Source organism: Tyto alba, unplaced genomic scaffold (genome assembly GCF_018691265.1).
Source record: "Tyto alba isolate M040663 unplaced genomic scaffold, T.alba_DEE_v4.0 Super-Scaffold_33, whole genome shotgun sequence".
NCBI classification, from domain to species: Eukaryota; Metazoa; Chordata; class Aves; order Strigiformes; family Tytonidae; genus Tyto; species Tyto alba.
In genome coordinates this window covers 3318754-3337022 of record NW_024881308.1, presented here as the reverse complement: position 1 = coordinate 3337022, position 18269 = coordinate 3318754, and the positions used below count along the sequence as shown (strand labels likewise).

At 41.4% G+C, this 18269-nt stretch overlaps 1 protein-coding gene across 5 annotated transcripts in view; it reads right to left on the bottom strand.

Annotated features, from left to right (window-relative positions):
• Positions 1 to 18269, bottom strand: part of LOC104369189 (transient receptor potential cation channel subfamily C member 4 associated protein) — a 38730-nt gene that overhangs the window by 4323 nt on the left and 16138 nt on the right. For all 5 annotated transcript variants that reach the window (XM_042800857.1, XM_042800859.1, XM_042800860.1 and 2 more), the window contains 12 exons: positions 16993 to 17194; positions 14813 to 15001; positions 12990 to 13132; positions 8587 to 8718; positions 7824 to 7882; positions 5352 to 5453; positions 3503 to 3586; positions 3073 to 3163; positions 2568 to 2708; positions 867 to 975; positions 555 to 667; positions 102 to 308 (listed from right to left, as the gene is read on the bottom strand). In XM_042800857.1, coding sequence (XP_042656791.1) covers positions 102 to 308; positions 555 to 667; positions 867 to 975; positions 2568 to 2708; positions 3073 to 3163; positions 3503 to 3586; positions 5352 to 5453; positions 7824 to 7882; positions 8587 to 8718; positions 12990 to 13132; positions 14813 to 15001; positions 16993 to 17194 — 1572 coding nt within the window. The remainder of the gene's footprint in view (positions 1 to 101; positions 309 to 554; positions 668 to 866; positions 976 to 2567; positions 2709 to 3072; positions 3164 to 3502; positions 3587 to 5351; positions 5454 to 7823; positions 7883 to 8586; positions 8719 to 12989; positions 13133 to 14812; positions 15002 to 16992; positions 17195 to 18269) is intronic.

Below are 18269 nucleotides of genomic sequence, written 5' to 3'. Positions count from 1 at the left end.
GCTCCCTTCTTTCCCTTCACCACCTCTCACTTCCCATTTTTGCTAGGTAGACAGATATATTGCTCTGACTGATTCTTGCTACGGTAAAGAGGTTCACATACATTTTCTAAGCAGGTGCTGTCTTTATCCTTGTTGAGGTAATGCTGTTGCCAGAAACGCAGGAGACTGTGGAAGTTGTTCAGGATGAAGCCTGGGTATTTTTCTGTATATTCCATCTGTTGCAAAGTGCGCAGATAAAAAGGGAGCTTTTCTTTCCTTCGGGCCAGCATTAAGATAACTAAACTTGTGTTCAAACAACTGACGTTTTCCTAAAAGGAAAAATGACACAGTAGATCAAACAAAACAAAAAGCTAACAACAAACAAAATAGAGGTACCAGTTGTACACGTGTCCTTACAATACATGCTCATGGCAAGCATCCAGAGGGGGTGCTCCTACATGTATCAAGAAAGAAGGAACACAGGTCTCAGTGGAAGCCAGGTTCCTCCCTGCTCCCAGCCCAGTTCACTACACAGTATCAGCAAGGTAACTGCAAAGGTACTGTCAGCTCTTTACCTGTGTAAGTGTCTGTACATGAATAATATTAATGAGACGGAAAAGAAAGGACATTCTCATGGACATCTGGGACATATATGATAACAGGCGGCACTCTGACAGGACTTCTGCAACTGCAGCAAGAAGAAAAAGACAATCATCAGGTGCTTAAAGTTCCGACACAAGCAATACGGCAGTAAGAACTGGTGCTCAGACTGTAGCAACAAACCTGCAGGGTGGCATACCTCTGTCTAAAACCAAAATTTTCAAAGCCCGGACTTCAAATAACCATCATCACTCCTAAACACACACATCCCGTTTCTTATTACTTACCTTTAGCATCAGACTGATTCTCAAATCGGTCCAGGGACAGCGTAATGCAGCGAACAAGCATGTTTGAGTCAACCAATGAACTGTTGATCTGATTTAAAAATATCTGGAACTAAGGGGAAATACTTTTTAGTGTTGCATCAAAAAAACAAACAAAAAAATTCATCCTACATGAACACTCCTGGATGATGTCTGACAGAAAAGCACTGCATAATCTTTTCAGAATGCATTTAGCCAAGAGAAGTACTAAACCCATCACCCTGTTGGCACAAGGGAACAGGTCAGTGCACCCAGGCAGAAAGAGCTACAGACAGGGTCTGGCGAGTAGAGCAACTGTAAGTGTTCTCCAGATTTTTGACACTCAAAGTGTATAGTTCTTCAGTGTTATTGGAGAAACCACCTTGAATTCTGAGCACAGGCACCCAAAACATGCATTTCAACACAAGGCTTCACAGACATGGACAATCCCCTCTTCACTTCAGAAAAAAAAAGTTAGGTTCTGAATGCCAAAATCCTCAGGGTCATTACCTTTTTGTTATCTCTATCAAGAATAAGAGGAGACAGACACTCCTGGGCCTGTCTCATCCAGCCCAAGGCAGTGCTGGCACTGTGGGCTGACCAAAGCATCCCTCTAGCAAGTACCTTAAAAACACTACAGAACAGCAAAGTGTCAAAGTCCTGGCGCCACTAAATTCTCCTTTGAATTTGTGTCACTTCAATGAGACCAAGATTTCATACACTATTTGTTTTTGAAAGGAGGAGATGAGACAGCATGGCTGCTGGCCTCTGTAGTTCCTCCAGCTCTGTGCTTTCCTACACTTTGTACAAGCAGACAGGGCTAGGGTGGAATACAGTGAGGGATTCAGACAAAGTGAGAATTTAAAAAAGTTCTGTATCAACAAATAGGAAGCACATGCAACATATAAAGACAGATTCTCCAGAAAGTGAGAGCTCATTTACCAGAAAACAACCTGAAATCAAATACATCTTTCTTTTAAATACACCTCTGCTTCTATTCTCCAACATCTGCCAGACCTAACAGCAACCAAAGCAACATTACAGTAATACAAGCAAGAGCATGAGGTAACTCAAAACCTACCCAGCAGCTGATATTATATGCAGAAAGTGCACAAGAGCATGAAACCACTTTGCACAGAGAGCTGCCCATTCTTGATCTACATATGCTACTCAGTTTTATGGGTAATTACACCAGCCATGACTTCTTACAATGCAAGTTCAAATAACAAAGATGAGATATGTCTTTTTGTAGTATCAAATATTAATGAATATTTTAAGTCAGCTCCATGAAGAACCCTCCCCCAAGCTCCAGTAAGAGACTTTTTGGAGCCTGTCTCAATGTCCACAACTATCAGCTTAACCCCAAACCCAGTGACTTCCCAGGAAATGTTCTACCATCTTTGAGCCCTGACCTTAGACCTGCCTGATCATGTAACAGGACAATGTTTTCTGTGCAGCTCAGCACTTGCTGCCTCAGAACAGCTGGGAGCACCTCTGAAAACACAAGTGTACCCAGCAACATACGTACTTGTGAAGAGACTTTGGAAGCTCTCTCCTTAGTGTTCACAGTGCACCACGCTCAACAACCACACCAAAAATCAGCGAATGCATCTGAGTTTTAGTGTTACATTTGGTTATAAGAGCACGTAATTTGACCCACTGGGGACAGCTTTTACAAATATTTACCTTCTCATCTGTGTTGATGTACTTGTTGAATCTCTTGAATGCATCAATATTAAATTTCATCAGTTCTCCCAAAAGGTCAAAGTAACTCTGAAGCACATCTCGTGATTTGCACTCACTATCAACAATGCAGTAGAGAATATGCTGGCATGGGAGGAAAACATGTTATTGCCACAGTTTAGCCTGAGCCAGCATTACAGCATAGACTTTGATTTAATCACAATTTAAAACATTTATCTGCAGGGTTAGTTCTTAAAGGACAGAACTATAGACAACAATTCACAGGAGTCTTCCGCTAAATTAACTTCCCAGCGATGCAGGCTATGTGACTGGCCATCCCACACCTGGTTGCCACATGCAGAATTCACAAATACTTTTCAAAACCTGCTCTATTCCCACTGAATCTCTAACATGACATTTTTACCCCCTTTTGAATTCATTACAGAAATATCCTTCTTGATTGCTTTGGAGATCCATTACAGAGGAAGCTTAACATATACTTCATTACCTCCAGGAGTCCTCTCTTTAGCAGGAACATCTGGTCTGCATAGGAGGTGGTGCCTCGCAGAAAACTCTCAACTGCCCTTGCTTGCCAAAACCTGAGAAATAGAAGGAATAAGGTTTTAATTTTGAAGCAAGGGGGGTATTTTATCCCAGCCATAATCTACATCAAATTCCCTAATCTGTTTCATTCCAGTCTGAAGCGGGACTCAGACCTGTTCATCCTGGGGAAAATCATTGACTGTACGGGGTACAAGGCCCAGTGCAAGCTCTGGCATTCTTCCTCACCTGCACTGCCATGGTAGCCAAGTGCAACAAAGCCAGATCTTTTCACAGTTTATGATTTTCAAGCATTTGCAACTGCTCTAAGCTGTATGAAAACAAACTAACCTCCCAGTCAGCTCAAACCGGCATGTTACAGTGCAAAGTGAACCCACCTGAAGGAGGATTCAGCTGGTTCCTTCTTCATGACCTGAAGCAGTCTGGTCAACAAACCTCTTTTCCCATCACAGACAAGACTCCTGGAGCATGTGAAGAAATTACAGCATGAGTAGAAGGGCTGGCAAGCACTGTACCTTGTAGAACACTGCATCTAGTCTCTTCTCTAGAGCTTTTAATGATCAAAATCCCAGTATTACATATACAGTACAAATATTCATTAACTCTCATTACTAATTCTACCAGAGGAAGAGTTCTCCTCACTGCCTTTGGTAACCATCTGCAATATGTGCAACACGACTTCAGCCCTAAAGAAAAATTACTAGTTTTCTCTCAAAATTTTAATGATTTCAGAAAAACCAATTCACAGCTCATAGGAATTAAGAGATTAGAATAAAAAACATATACCACATTTGAGTTTAGGAATGAAACACAGACCTTTTCTTGCTCAAATGTAAAGGAAACTTCACATTCCGTTTAGGAGGCAGAGCAGTGTATGGAAACCTAGGTGCTACATGGGGTCGCCTTATTCCGTAGGTACTAGTAAAAGTATAGAGGCTGTGAACTGCAGTACTACTTGTATTAAATAGCATCTTCAGGGGACTATCTACCTACAGTAAGCTCATGCAGAAGCAATGTCTTGTTATCAAGAAAAGCAACATGGAAACAAAATGCTAAGGGTGCAAAAGAAAACAAGTTTAGGCCAGAAACTGAGCAATGCTGCCTGTCGGGCTACCCAACCGTCCTGCAGAGGTAAAGAGCTTGAAGTGGTGCCCTCCTCCCCCAAAACACCCCAGCACACATATCTAGCAGATGCACCCCCATTAATGGCCAAGGACTGTATGAGCACCTTTTCTGGGCAGTCAATAGCCAGCTCACAAAGCCCCTGCAGGAAGTGCTTTTCTTGCAGCATGACAGTCTGTTCTTACTAACACGAGAGAGAGAGATGGAAAAAGCTGCTTATACCCTTGGTCTGCTTCCTTCCAGTGTGCTCCTAACAAGGTGAATTTTTCCCCCTTAAACACTTACTCCTTTTCAAACAAAGCCAGAAAGGTACCTGTGCTTAGAAGGATCTGAGTAATAGAGACGCCATTTCTTCCCAATTAGGCACAGTATTATGGTAATAATTATAATCCAGAAATCCTCTTAGAGAATTCCCTGTTGAAGCAAGGTAAATCTACTCTGTGCAGACCAAGTCCCTGCTGATACTCCAAGATTATTCTGACAACTAAAATCTGAAAACAATGTTTCACCTTGTGAGGTATGTACATCAGAATTGTGTATTAAAGAGTTTATTAAATCAAAATAGTCAGTCTAACAGAGACTCAAATGTGACACTAGAGATTCTGTAAGTGGTTTAACACGTTAATCTAATTTAGCTTATTCTAGTTATTAGCTGCTCTTAAAATAAAGACTCTGAGCAGACACACTTAGATCTGTTTATGCAGACTGGAAATGGACATTATGTGTGCACAGACTGCTCCTGAATCCCAAAACTAAGATTCGTCACCAGCAGCAATTCATGTATTAGAGGGATTCCCATTTACTCTCCAGGTCTGTCTGCAATGCCTGTAGTGAGAAAGGCCAGACAAATAGGCAGACCTGGCGCATCACAATGAAATCTTGTTTTGTAAAGCACCTTACTCCGAGCATAAACACACTTTAGATTTGGTAATGACTACGAATATGGTACAAACCTGGACACTTCCCCCTGAAATATGTCACTGAAATTAAAGCAAGTGTGGTGGACAAAGGGACCTCAAACAGAACAGGTGACATCAATTTTTTCAATGCAAGTGCTTGCAAAACGCTCGAAGCTGCTGACCTAAACCCTCCGTCCCCACTCACCTGTCTGTGTTGACAACTGCATCAACCTCAGGGATGTTGGCTTTATGGGAGATTGCACTCAGCTCGTTAAGTTCTTGGCTGTTTAAAAGGAGATACTTGTTCCTAAAGCAAGACATTTGGGAAGTAAGGGAGAAAAATAATGAATTCAAGAGGCAAACGTGCCACGAGGGCTGCAGGACTAGGCAACCAGCTTTCACCTCCCCAGCTCTTCACAGCCGTTCACGCTCCACTCCCCTCCACCACAGCACACTCCCAAGGTAGGCCAGCTGGCTGCTGCTTTGTAAGCCTCCTCCAGAATTTACCCCACCAAGTTTCAACACTGATCAGCTCTGAGGTGGTGGTTCTTTGCTGACCTGTTCTGGATCTTATGGTTTGTTTTGTAAATATTTGCTTCCAGATAACATTCGTTTTCTAAAATTTTAGCAACATTTTGCTGAATTTTAGAAGACTTAAATAGCAAACTTTTTCACAGCTTCCTACAGTTTTTCTTTGCCTTACAGTGACCATGTTCTTTATCAGTAATAAATCTTAGTTAGAAAGCAGAAACTGCAAAAAAGTACTCAATCATCCCAGTATTTTATTACTCTGAGCAAACTGTTTACTCTGGAAACACTTAAAAACTTCAGGAAATGTAGAGAACAGAACAGGAATGCATATAAACCCAAGGAATTAGCATGAAATTCTTTAACAAATACTGAACTTTCAATAATGAAAATAAATTAATTTATCTGTAAAGTAAATTAAATGCAGAACATGTCTGACAAAGTAGAAATGTAGTCCAGAGGCTCCCTTTGACAGACTCCCTGCCCAGTGCCAGCATGCTCCCTTAGAGCCCTTCTACTTCAAAATGCTCAGAATTAGACAGCAAAGATTTATTTTCAGGAAACCTAAGGGATGCCGTGATGAGTGTGAGGGTGTGCAAAGGCAGACTATTCATCAAAACATAGCAACTACACAGAAGATAAATTATTAGACCAGAAAGGTGATGGGGATGCCTTCTTGCTTCAAACACTATCTTCCAGACTAGTGCCCACTGAGGCTGCCTTGTGAAGCTTCTTTTGATCTAGATCAACAGGTTTCTGTAATGAAAATACAGCCTCTCTCTCCATGCAATAAACAGTTCCTGAAGTTTGGTTTACGCACAATTTTACTCAAGTTAATATTAGTATATGAGCACTTGCTCTCATCTTGTCCTCAGCTAACTCAGCTTATCTGTTATTTCATAGAAAGTTCATGTAACTATTTGTTTAAAAGCCTTAACCTGATTCCACGCATTCCACTTGCTCAATTGTTACAGCTGAAAGCTGTTTTCTGTTTAAACAAGCCTGAGATCTTTGTAGTAGCCACTTAAGTAGGAACATCATCTAAAGAGATTTTATTGGAAAACCTGGTGTGATTCCTGGGCAAACGACATCTTGCATGGAGAATTTGCAACATGTCAGCCTTCCCCTTATGTTTACAGTATGTCCAGCACCTCCCCATTCTTAAAGCTAATACTCCACAAGCAAAAAGGCTGATACTTCCAATATGCATACCTAACAGTACTAGATAAAACCTACACAAAAATACCACCCGGGCTCTAGGTAAGAAGTGCAATATGCTTCACAGGCAATGTTTGTAAGTAATAGGACACCATCTCTGCAGGACTGAATTGGAGCAACAGGACACTGACAGTGTAAGATATGATTCTACAAGCCAGAAGAGAGCAACAAGTACCTCTGTATCAGCAGTACAGCATCAAAAGAAAAACCAAACAAGCAAACTGCATCACTCCTCAACTACTCCAGCAGGCCCAAGCTTTGCAAATACGCCTTCTGAAGGCAAACAGAAGCTTTCTTCCTGCCTCCAACCTAGCTTCCCGATGGCTACCTGACAGGTAATTGTTCCCCTAACATTTTCCCATCCAGTTTAATCAGGTCTTCTCCATTGCTGGCATTTAGACAGCAATCATGTCTTCCCAGGCTTTTTAAAAAGGCAAGAGAGCACCGATTAACCTTTTCAGAGGTACGCTGTCCTTCACCCTGATCTTCTACTCGCCTTCATTTCATGCTTGTTCCATTCTGAATTAAACCTGAACATGTCCCCACAGGCTACATACGCTCCTGTGAGCACACTGGCTCACTATCAACTCTCAGGGAAAAGGCAGATAAACAGCATCATGAAAGCTGCCTCCTTATTTCTTCAGCCAGGAAGTATTAACTCATCATATAAATGTTTCAGTCCGTTTCAACATGAAGCAAAATCGGCTATTTTTAATCATCAACAGACATACTAAGACATGCCCACTGGAGAGCATATCCTTAGCCTTTTCATAGCAGGAGCTGAAAGGCACAGGAACATCTGAATTGAGTTTTAGGACAGTGCAATGTTCCATTCCCATGGAGCCTGCACCATGCCTGGGTCACCTGCTGTGACTGCAAGCAGGCAAACAAAACTGCCGAGCCACAATCTACCACAGCTTTTCATACTCACTCGTGGTGATCACTAAAGCTCTGAAGAAGTCTCAAGAACTGTATCTTTAAAGTAATGTCCTAAAAAGAGACAAGAAAGGTCAAAAAATTTTGCTTCAGTATTTCTGGATATCATTGGTTACCAAGCTGATACGAAACAGATGAACTGGAAACCTATCCAAATCAAACCCATTTGGACAGCAGAGGAAGTGACTTGCACAAATGGAGAAGGCTGCACTTTGCAGGCTTCCCAAAATGGAACAGAAATGGAGACTGCCTCCAAGCCTATGCAGATAACTTAATAAATTCTTCTTACTGCAAAGGCAAAAAACCTCATCATTGTATTGATTGATTTAGAACATCTAGGTTTGGGGGGGGGGAAAAAAAAAAAAAAAAAAAAAAAAAAGAAAGAAGAAACCAACAAAAAAAACCCAACCCCCACCTCCCCCAAATCTGACTGATTTGTTTTTAATTCTGTGCCTCTCCTTGTTAGACCCACTAGCTATCACTTCCTTAAGTTTTGGTTTTCTTCTACTTTTGGTAGGAAGAAACCAGGAACCACAGAAGTGACCCCCTTCCCAGTTGCCACACTAGGAGAGAGGGGAGAGGCTAAGTTGCTAGCATGAGCCAAAGATAAAGACTGAAGTGAAAAAAATAATTCACAAAAAACTGAATGCTACCACATCTCAATTATTTTATTATACAACCACCCAGTTACTCAACACAATTCCTCAGAATTATACGATAGGATAAAAATCCAATACAGAATTTAGAAAGTTACTCACTGGGCTGCAATCACAATTTTGATTGTGTCCGTGCAGAACAAGAGCTGATGCCGAGTGCTTTCTCCAGATCAATTTGTCAAATAAGTTATTGAGGCCAGGAATCAGTTTGAACTCTGCTATCATTTTATGAACCTGGAAAACAAGAGAAGTACACACTCATTTGCTGCAGCCTCAAATATGGATATAACATAGTCTGGTAAACAGATGGGCACAATTACATCATCGTCTGACAACAGAACGAGTGAATTTGTTTATCAAACAGCATGTGTTTGTGTTAACACGCACACTAACCATGGCATATCATTAGAGTAAGTTTCCATTTGGTGGACACAGATAAAAAACAGACATTTTGGGAGAAAGCTGTTAGCCAGTGCTTCAGTTAACCACTGTGCCTCTGGAAGCAGCTCTGGGCACCAGGAGATCCCTTACAGCATATTGAAAATACATTTATACGTAACTTCAATGTATCCCAAAACTAAGCTGTGAGTATCCTGCTGCCAGTCATCCACTGAGCGTCCTTTGCCTTTCTACTTCACACAGCTGAAGCTGAGACAGTTTGTGTTATCTTCAGGGGACTCTCAATACTGGTTTTGTTCGATCGACCTAGGCAGGAGTTCTGAGCAAAGCAGAGCCTAGTACAACCACACTGCAGTTCAAGCACTGCTCCTTCAGGTTAAGGAGGAGTTGAACTTCTTTAGAGAATGCTCAGAAGAGAAGAAAATGCCAAATTACTCATGTTTATTTATCAGTCTGCCTGCCAATCTAGGATGCGGTACATCATGACATGTTTGATACGGACTATAGAGTTACTCATGTAAAGAAGCTAATAATTCTGGTGTGAACAGCTGTTAAATACCTTCAGTCCAAGCTTTGCTACTTTTGATTTACGCAATTTGGAAGATGAGGAATAGGAGAAACACAAAGTGGGACTCTCTATCAGCTGTAGGCTTCTGACATGCAGTATCCCTTGATATATGGTGCAAATGAAAGCCACACATGATTGGGAAGCCCAACGTGTTGTAAAATTTAAGTGCCCAAAGCAGTAATGGACATGTTCCTTAAAAACAAATCATCTAAACCATATCCTAGGTCGTCCTTGAGATGCAGAATCATAACTAGTAGTATTTCAAGCAGATCACTCAATTTTGTTCTATTTCCTCAAATACATAAATTAATCAAAAATATCTGAAGCCGATGCCATTTTACAGGTTTTCATTCTTATTCTTGTTCACAGCAGAGCTGATGGCCTTTTGCAGTCCTCTTGGCTTTAGCCACCAACTTTCCCATCTATATGGAAATCGCATTTCCACTGCTGGCCACCTCCAAGTATCACACCCGAGGAAGCACGCAGCTCACCCATACTACCGCAATAGATTGCAAAGCTTGGAGTCCTTCAGTGCTCCCTTACTTTAAAATGCTCTTGGACACTTTGATCTAGTCACAAGCCTCCAACAAAAACAGCGCTGAGGAATCTCTCCGAACAAAGGACTCCCTGTTGTCCCTCCATCCCTCAGTGGCCAGCACAGCACAAGCACAACAGGATGAAACAAAGCGTGTGAGCTGCCTGCAAGAGCCTCAGCCCCTCGCTAAAAGAGGAGCTCTCTATGCTCACCATTTTAACCCGTGAATCTGCTCCTTTCCACACAGAGCACAAGCTTCTTATTCCAAATGACTCACACCTAATTTCAAATGTGTTCAGTTTACTTTTAGTTTGCTTAACTCTAAATTCTCACCTGACAGACGGCTGCATGACACAGCTCCTGAGTCACAGTCATTGTCTTTGGATCACACTTTCTCCCAGACCCCAAACTCATTACAATTACTCAGTCTGGGGATGCCAAAACAATCCCTGCTCTATATTCATCCTTCAAACTCCTTTGACTTTTTCCTGTTGCTGCCCAGCTTCACACAAATTGCTCTATTGCTTTCTCACTATTAGAATTATTATGAGCTTCTGCTGCATGCAGTTTGGCTCCCTATAGCAGGAGCAAGTAAATCAGCTGATTGCCTTTCACAACACAGACATGCAAGACAGCCTAGAAAAATATGTAAGGAGGGTAATTTAGGGTGTGACCATAATGAGATGGAAGCAAAGACACAAATCTGCAGTGAAACACCACTTGTCCCCAGGGGTGTGATCATCCCCAACATAGCAGCAGGTAGGAGCCCAGTCGCTGCTAGAGCAGTTGTCAATTTATGCAAGTTAGCCAGCAGTTGAGTTTAAACCAAGGATTAAGAGGAAACATTCGGCAACAGGTTGAGTTTGCTAGGAAGCTCCATCATGCTTCAAGCAAATGCCAGACCATTATGTCGATTATCATAGTGGACTGAAGCAGGTTTGTGATGCTCTTTAGAAATTCTATGCAAAATTATTCCAATATAAAACCAGTAAGGCTTTTGGCTGCTCAGACTGGAAGACTGGTATCACAGATCCCATGCTTTTATTCCCTCACAGAAAAAGACACACCAACAAGCAGCTGCAATGCTTGTCAGCGAGAGTGCTATTGCACTGCTCCCTGCTTATCGGAGCTTTCCACATAGAACAGCTCAGCTCTAGTTCTTAATCTGGCTGCTGCTCAGGAAGGGGAATGGATTTACATCTGCCACACAAGTCTGGGAAAACTTTATCCAGATTAAGGAATGAAGGATCTATCACGTGTTTCAAAGGCAGTGGATTTTACAAAAAGACATGGCTCTAGACAAAATTGTTTGGGAATGAAGTAGCTCAAATCTTTCAAGAATTCAATTCCAGTCCTGAATCAGCCCTGAAGAAGCAAAGTGCATGCCAGTTTTATCCTTGGGCAATTCCCCTGTTTGCATAGGGGCAGAAGTAGCAAAGGAAGAATGAAGAGTTGTTTTCCCAGGGAATAAAAAAAAGTCAAGTTTCAAAGCTAGCTGTTCCAGCAACATACTTTCTACCTTGCCTCATTTGACAGTAACACACTAGAACTGACCCAAGGAGGCAAGGGAGCCAGCACCTCCAGCTCCCTGAACAGGCAGCAGCAGGATTAGTACCAGTTATAAGTAGTTTCTGCAGTATCTATAAAACTGCATTCTTGTGGTGAAATCAGGCAGGGTTGAATTATCTGACTTGATACAATGGAAAAAAACCCACAGTCTTCCTAAGAGATCCATGTTCTGGTAGTTCCAGTTCTGTCTTGGGTTTTTTAAAAATTGTATTTTATGCCCAACAGAAACAATACTTCTAAAAGGAATGAGAATGGGATTATTGGTTTCTTATGGTAGTGATTGTGGTTTCTGCAAGAATTGCTAGTTTCCTCTCATTATTATTATATAGAATATTTTTTAATGCTGAGTGTTTACTCATAGGTTCAGAGTGAACAGGTTATGTTTGGGACTGTACTACAAATGCACTTCTATTTTAAATTCAGATTAAGATATTTAAGAGACTGCCTGTGGTGAGTATTTGTGACTCCTATACAGTGGGAGGTTACTAGTAAAGAACAAAATAGTGAAGATAAATGTGCTCAAGCAACAGCCCCCCCTCCCCGCCCCGAGCTACTCTTGCCTAATACAACAGCTCTTCAACAACTCAAAACAATTTGATCCTTCCAGTCTCTAGGGCATCCGAATGCCCCTGCTATTCCAAGCTGCTCTGCTGAGCTGAGCAGACTGCCAGTGTTGGAAACCTGTCAAAACTGCACCGACTGATTGCTTTTCTTTTCCCTTCACAATATGCTTTTGACCCATTTAAAATCAAACTATAGCCAAGTTGCAGTGACTGGTTCTTCATAAGCCTATGTGGGGTAGGGAACAAATTATTTTTCATTTCAAAAGCAAGAAATGCAGAAGGAACAGATGAGTAGGGTTTCTAGGAAGCACCTAGTACAGACAGCACTGAAGTGTATCCTCCCAGCTGAGAGTTTAACAACACGCTCACGCTCAGCCGAGACATGGGAACCTACTGCAAGAATCACCTATTCGTGCATCACCCCAGAGGATTTCCAAAAGTGGAAACAGGCAAAGAAGGGGAAGGCCAGAAGAGACTCCATCCAAGCAGGTCACCAGGGCACAGCAGGAGGGGAGAGGACGTCTGGCTGTGGCTGCAGCATCCAGGTACACCCACACTCTTCCTCGCACCGAGACAGGGTGCCTCACCCAGGAGGCATCCTCCTGCATCCAGAGCTCAGCAGCTCTGCAGCGCCTGACCCCCCCCCCCCCCAACACTGCTCAGCACAACTTGTGACCAGCTTGGCCCAGTGGCTCGTTCTGGTTCTCAGCAGTGAAACACTGCCTGTTTGTGCGTCGCTGCAGCAATGGGATTTGCCCAGCTTTATGCCTTGAGCTTTGCCCTTCATGTTTGTGTCCATGACCTAATTAATGAGCGCTCAGGTTTAAAGAGACATCAGGTTCTGCATGCGTGATCATTTACAAGTGCTCACCTGATTCCTCTGTCTCCCCATGAGCAGCACGCAGAGAACATACAACACCTCCAGCTTATACATGATCTCATGCATGATCTTCATGGACTGTGGAAGCTGTGTTCGTGTTGAGGTGTTGGCCAATCCACTTTCATCCGAAGACTCTGAACAAGATGGCAAAGATGTGAGCCTGACGCAGCTTCAACAGGAAAGGATTTGTTATAGTTATTACTTTTACACTGAAACACTGCAGTTGTAAGACCAGCACGCCTGCTTGAATCTTCTCAGCTAAAAGTAGTGACATTCAACAAATCACCAATTTAAGTTAAATGCTACAGAAAAGATAGCTGTAACATTAGAGGAGATAAAATTAAATTTTAAAAAATTATTTAATTTTTCCATAAGAAGGTAAATGGCATCATCTACCTCAAATAAGTAGGATCACCTATATGAATTAATAGATTACTGCACCAGAAAAGGTAACAAAAGTAAGGGTGAGATTATCAGAAGCATTTATGATTAGTCTACTGTCATTTCATACCTCTGTATGAGTATACTTAAGCCACAGTTACATAATTTTCATAGCCCTATCTAGAATTATACTGCTAAGGGCAGAAATAGGCTATAACACACCATGATTGCAAGTGGAAAACATGACAGAAATAATGAGCGACAGAGAAAGCAAGTAAGGACATAGTGAAACATGTAGGCTGCAGTTCAGAAAGGAGTTAGCTCTTTACACAATACATAACTAAGTGACGAGCTGCCCTGCCACAGGACAGCATGAATGCTTTTTGAAGCCATGCAAAGAAACAGCAACTAGGCAAACACACAAAGGAAGGAAACCATCAAAGGCTAAAAAGCATAGACATCACCTCTGACTCAGAAGTCCCTAAGCCACAAGCCCCTGGAGACTGAAGCAGTATTCTGGGAAAGTACATCTAGGTTTGCTTGCTAACTGATGTTGTGGGTCAAGAGCTGTGACTGGGCATGTTTCACCTCAGCAAAACTGCTTTGTGAATTCTGTTCCAAAATACCAAGCATTCTCCAGTTTCCACCAAGTTGGTGTGTATAAAGGTATGTGCGAGATGCTGTTGGAACATTCACATATTTCATTTTTTGTGACTTTTCAGAAGTTCTAATAATTAATTGCTACAAAACTAAAGAGGCTGGATAAGGAAGAAAGTTTTCCAAAGAAGCACAGAAGCAAGTACTTAGATATCAAAATTCTGGGATAATTCTCATTACGTTATGGAGTACTTCGGGTTCTACAAGACATAGACTGCATTTTTGTAATACTGAAGGGTGAAGAAACAAACCACGCACTTGCTTCAAAGTATTTTCCTAAGGTTGTATTAACACTTCCATACATTCACCTGGAACAAATTATTTTTTTCCAATGAACTTACCTAATTTTGCTGGCTTTACCTTTCCTTTTTAAAGGGACAGCTTGCTTCGAATAAAGTATTTGGACCCAAAGCCATCAGCCCAAGTTTTAGAGCAACGTGCTGATAGCCACTTACCTCAGATGCGTGTAGTTTTTGTCACTCTGGGGGAGATTGGTGCTGAGGATGTACAGCTTTACAGTGTTATCTAGGTGTGCTAAGGGCACAGCTTGCTGTAGGACATTTCATTTTGTTAACTTTAGTTCATTTAAAAAAAAAAATCAGCGCTACATGAGAATAGAATGGGAGTCAGACCTAAATGCTGACACGTTGGTCTTTCATGCAAGAAAAGGGGAATCAGTGCCAGTTGAAAGGAAAAACACGTGGAAGTGGAAAACACTCAAGAAGGTCAAGATATGCATCAGCTAAATGGTGACTAAAGGAATGCAAGCCAGATACCTGTACTGCTCTGCTCTGCCTCTTCATTTGCCACTCTCATCAGCGCATCAAGTACTAGGGCATTGTCCAGCCAGGTGTACCATTCCTCCAACTCCTGGAGGAAGCTGGAAGTACCTGTTGTTTCAGAGACCTTCCGTGTTGCCAGTTTGCACAATCGCTCAATGAAGCCTGGAATATTTAAAAGTGTGGCTGAAAAAGAAAAATAATTTTATTACAATTTAAGGTCACCAACACAACAGTCATTAAATCCTCTATACCACAAGGTACCAAAATATAGAAGAATACACAGAAATAAATTCCATTTGGTTAAAAATATCCAAATATGGAAGGAGTCAGTGCACTTTCCTATTAAGGACTGGAAGAGATTGTACATACCCTAAGAATAATTCAATCAGTGTTAAACTGGTTTGTGTAGGACTAACACTGGAAAAAAATTAGTTCTACCCTAATCTAGCTGCTTGTCTCCGGCCAATTCCCTTTTGCTGGCACTGCTATTTTCTAGTCCTCAGTGAGTCAATATCAGGGAACTGATCTGACTGAAAACTAAGCTGGCAGAAATAAAGCAGCAGCCCCTTGGAAGGGGCAGCTCCACCTCCCCTTTCCTCTGTGTGATGCTACCTCCTTCATTTTAACTCCCGTGGTGTTTGTCTCATAGCAAACTGAACTATCTCACTTCAGTAGCTGGGTGGAAAGCTGTTAGCTTTTTAATTAGTAGTTTCCTGAACTGGTTCATCGTGGAGAAAAACAGCCCCAGTTTAGAGGGTTTTAATTGTGGAACTGAACCCTTCAAAACAGCAGTTCAAGGACAGAAGTGACTGGTCTGCAAAATGCTTGGGGAGGTGCTAGGAGCTGCACTTTGTCTTAAAGCTTTCACAGAATAACTTAATTACAGGACCTGTTTATTACAGATACATGGCTAAGTCTTCACTTCTCTACACACTTGCAGATGACAAAGAATTTGGCCATGAACACTACATGAAAGAGTTGTGAGATTCTGCCTGCTGGTACCATCTGTGAAAAAATAAGCTCCCTGATAAAATTTTTTAAAAAGGAATATGTTTTCCAGTCTTAGATACAGTCTCTAATTGTGCAAACAAAAGATGATTAGTTAAACATTTGCTTGACTAAGTTCAGTTCTGTAGGATCCAAGCTTACTCAGTTCAACTAATTTAAATTAAACTTTGTACCCACACCTACACACACTTGTCCACTGCTCTTTACAAGCAAACTCAGTCGATCACGGGGCAGAAGACAATAACCCCCCCCCTTTAATGTTTCTCAGCTTCTGCCTCCTGTATTATGCTATCCATCACCCACTGAATGCTGTAGAAGTGGCAGTGGTTACAACACCACAGCTGAGCTTTTTTATTGTTCATGGCTAACACAAAATGTTAGAAGATGGGAGAACCAGCTTCAAAGCCCCTTTTTACACTTCCAAAAACTGTTTGGCATGGGCCGATGCAAACAGCTGCTTCAGAAGCCCAAAAGTTTTTCAGCATAGCAAGAGTCGAAAACAGCAGATTCTACACTTGAGGGTACTTTAATTTAAATCTCAAATTCATACTCATCCTTCTAGGCAAGACTTCTGCATCTGGGAAGTACTCAGCAAAATAAGGAAACCTGCACTACGCTCGAAGTTAAAAGTTGAGATTAGACCCACAGATTTCTAAGGCTGGTGTGGTATCGGTGGGCAAGATGCTTAATATTAAACACACTTTCCTTGTTGATAAAGGCAGACATCCTGCTCAGAACGACGTCAGATAAAAGAAGGAACTGTTCTGACAGCAACCATGCTCCATGCAGTTTTAGTTCAGGAACTCATATTTTAAGGAAGGCATGGAATTACTCAGTGCTGCTAAAGGGAAGGCCATGGAAGTAACCGAGGGATAGAAAACAAACCCAATTATTTTAAGCCATTCAGTTCATCAGTGAAGGCTGAAATGACAGAAATTAATGCACCTAATTACCAACACTGTATGAAACGGAAAGCTACAAAGTAATTTTAATTAACAGAAGAGATTGTTTCCAGGAAACTGCTTGAGCAAAGTAAATGAAGAAAACCATTTTCTAAGATAGAATGCTTATAGCCTCTAGAAGCATACGCTACAGATATGACATTAAGAGGGAAACTTAACACACTGTTAAAATTCTTCTGCGTTTGTCCCCAATGTAACAATTACCTTGATTAATTTCAGCTCGAGAAGGACCCAAGTTTTTTTTCTGCTGGGCATTTTTGGCAAGGAGCGTGTGCTTATCATCACTTCCTGTGTCAAGTTCAGAAATGGTGACAGCAAGGATCCTGCAGAAGTTCGCAAGCTGCTGCTGATCAAAACTGGACACAAGGCTCGCAAGATTGGGAATATCATCCAGTTGTATCATTTCCTGGAGGAGGCAACATCAACTGAATAAGCTGCATGTGACATTCAGTAACTGAACATGGAGATACCAGAAGGCTTCAGTGACAGCTCTTCCCTGGGGAGATCTGTATGTTCCTTCAATGTTAGTAAGACAGAAGCAAGCAGGCAGTGACAAGCAAAGAGTCCGAAAACAGCTGTGATTTACAACTGGTGTCACTTATGTTTATGAGTTCCAAAAGTGTAGTTATCCATATTTTAAAAGACTAAGTATATAAAATCTGGGGATCTTTTGATTAAAAAAAAAAAAAAAACCACGAACAAAATCACACCACAACTTAATTTAACGCACAAATTACATGTAGGTATTAGAAAGTTTCAATTTTGTTTTCCACTTCTGTATTTTCTTTGAAGCTCACAGATGAGAACCGACTCCTAGATTACTCAATCTTTTTCATCAAAAAATCTTTTTAATAAAAAGATGTTGAAAATATTTTTCAGCAAAAAGCATTTATGCTCACATAAACTAAGCTTGCTTCCCACCTCAGGAAGTACATCATCCTCAACTTTAACAAAACCATAAGAAGTTACAGAATCCTGACCCTCTCCACAAAATGTACATAGACACATTTCATTCAGTTTCTTCACAGGGTTACTCCTCTAATATTTTATTTGCATCACATCAAGGCACTAAGCTGTAATGATGCTGGCAAGCAAGTTCATAAACCTAGTTTGTGAAGAAGACCTAAGTGCCCTGGTTCCCCCAGCCTACAACTTCTCAGAGAGGTGACAAACCCCAAGGTGAGAGAGAAGCACGATAAGCCTTCCAGATGTCAGGAAGACTACTAAAATATCTGAAGCATAATCAGAAGGCAAGGATGAAAAAATTAATTTTAATGAGGTTCATTTTCTTTATTTGAAATACTGGTTGTACTTTAATGACAGCTAGGTATTCACCCTCCGTCATCCTCTGCAAGCTATGCAAAAGCATTACAAGTATGATACCACACGCATAATTTGGCTTCTGTATGAAATGCAATCGAAGTTAATGATCACTGTGAACAGCCAGGTTTCAAATAAGCTACAAGTAGTGGGAATGTTAG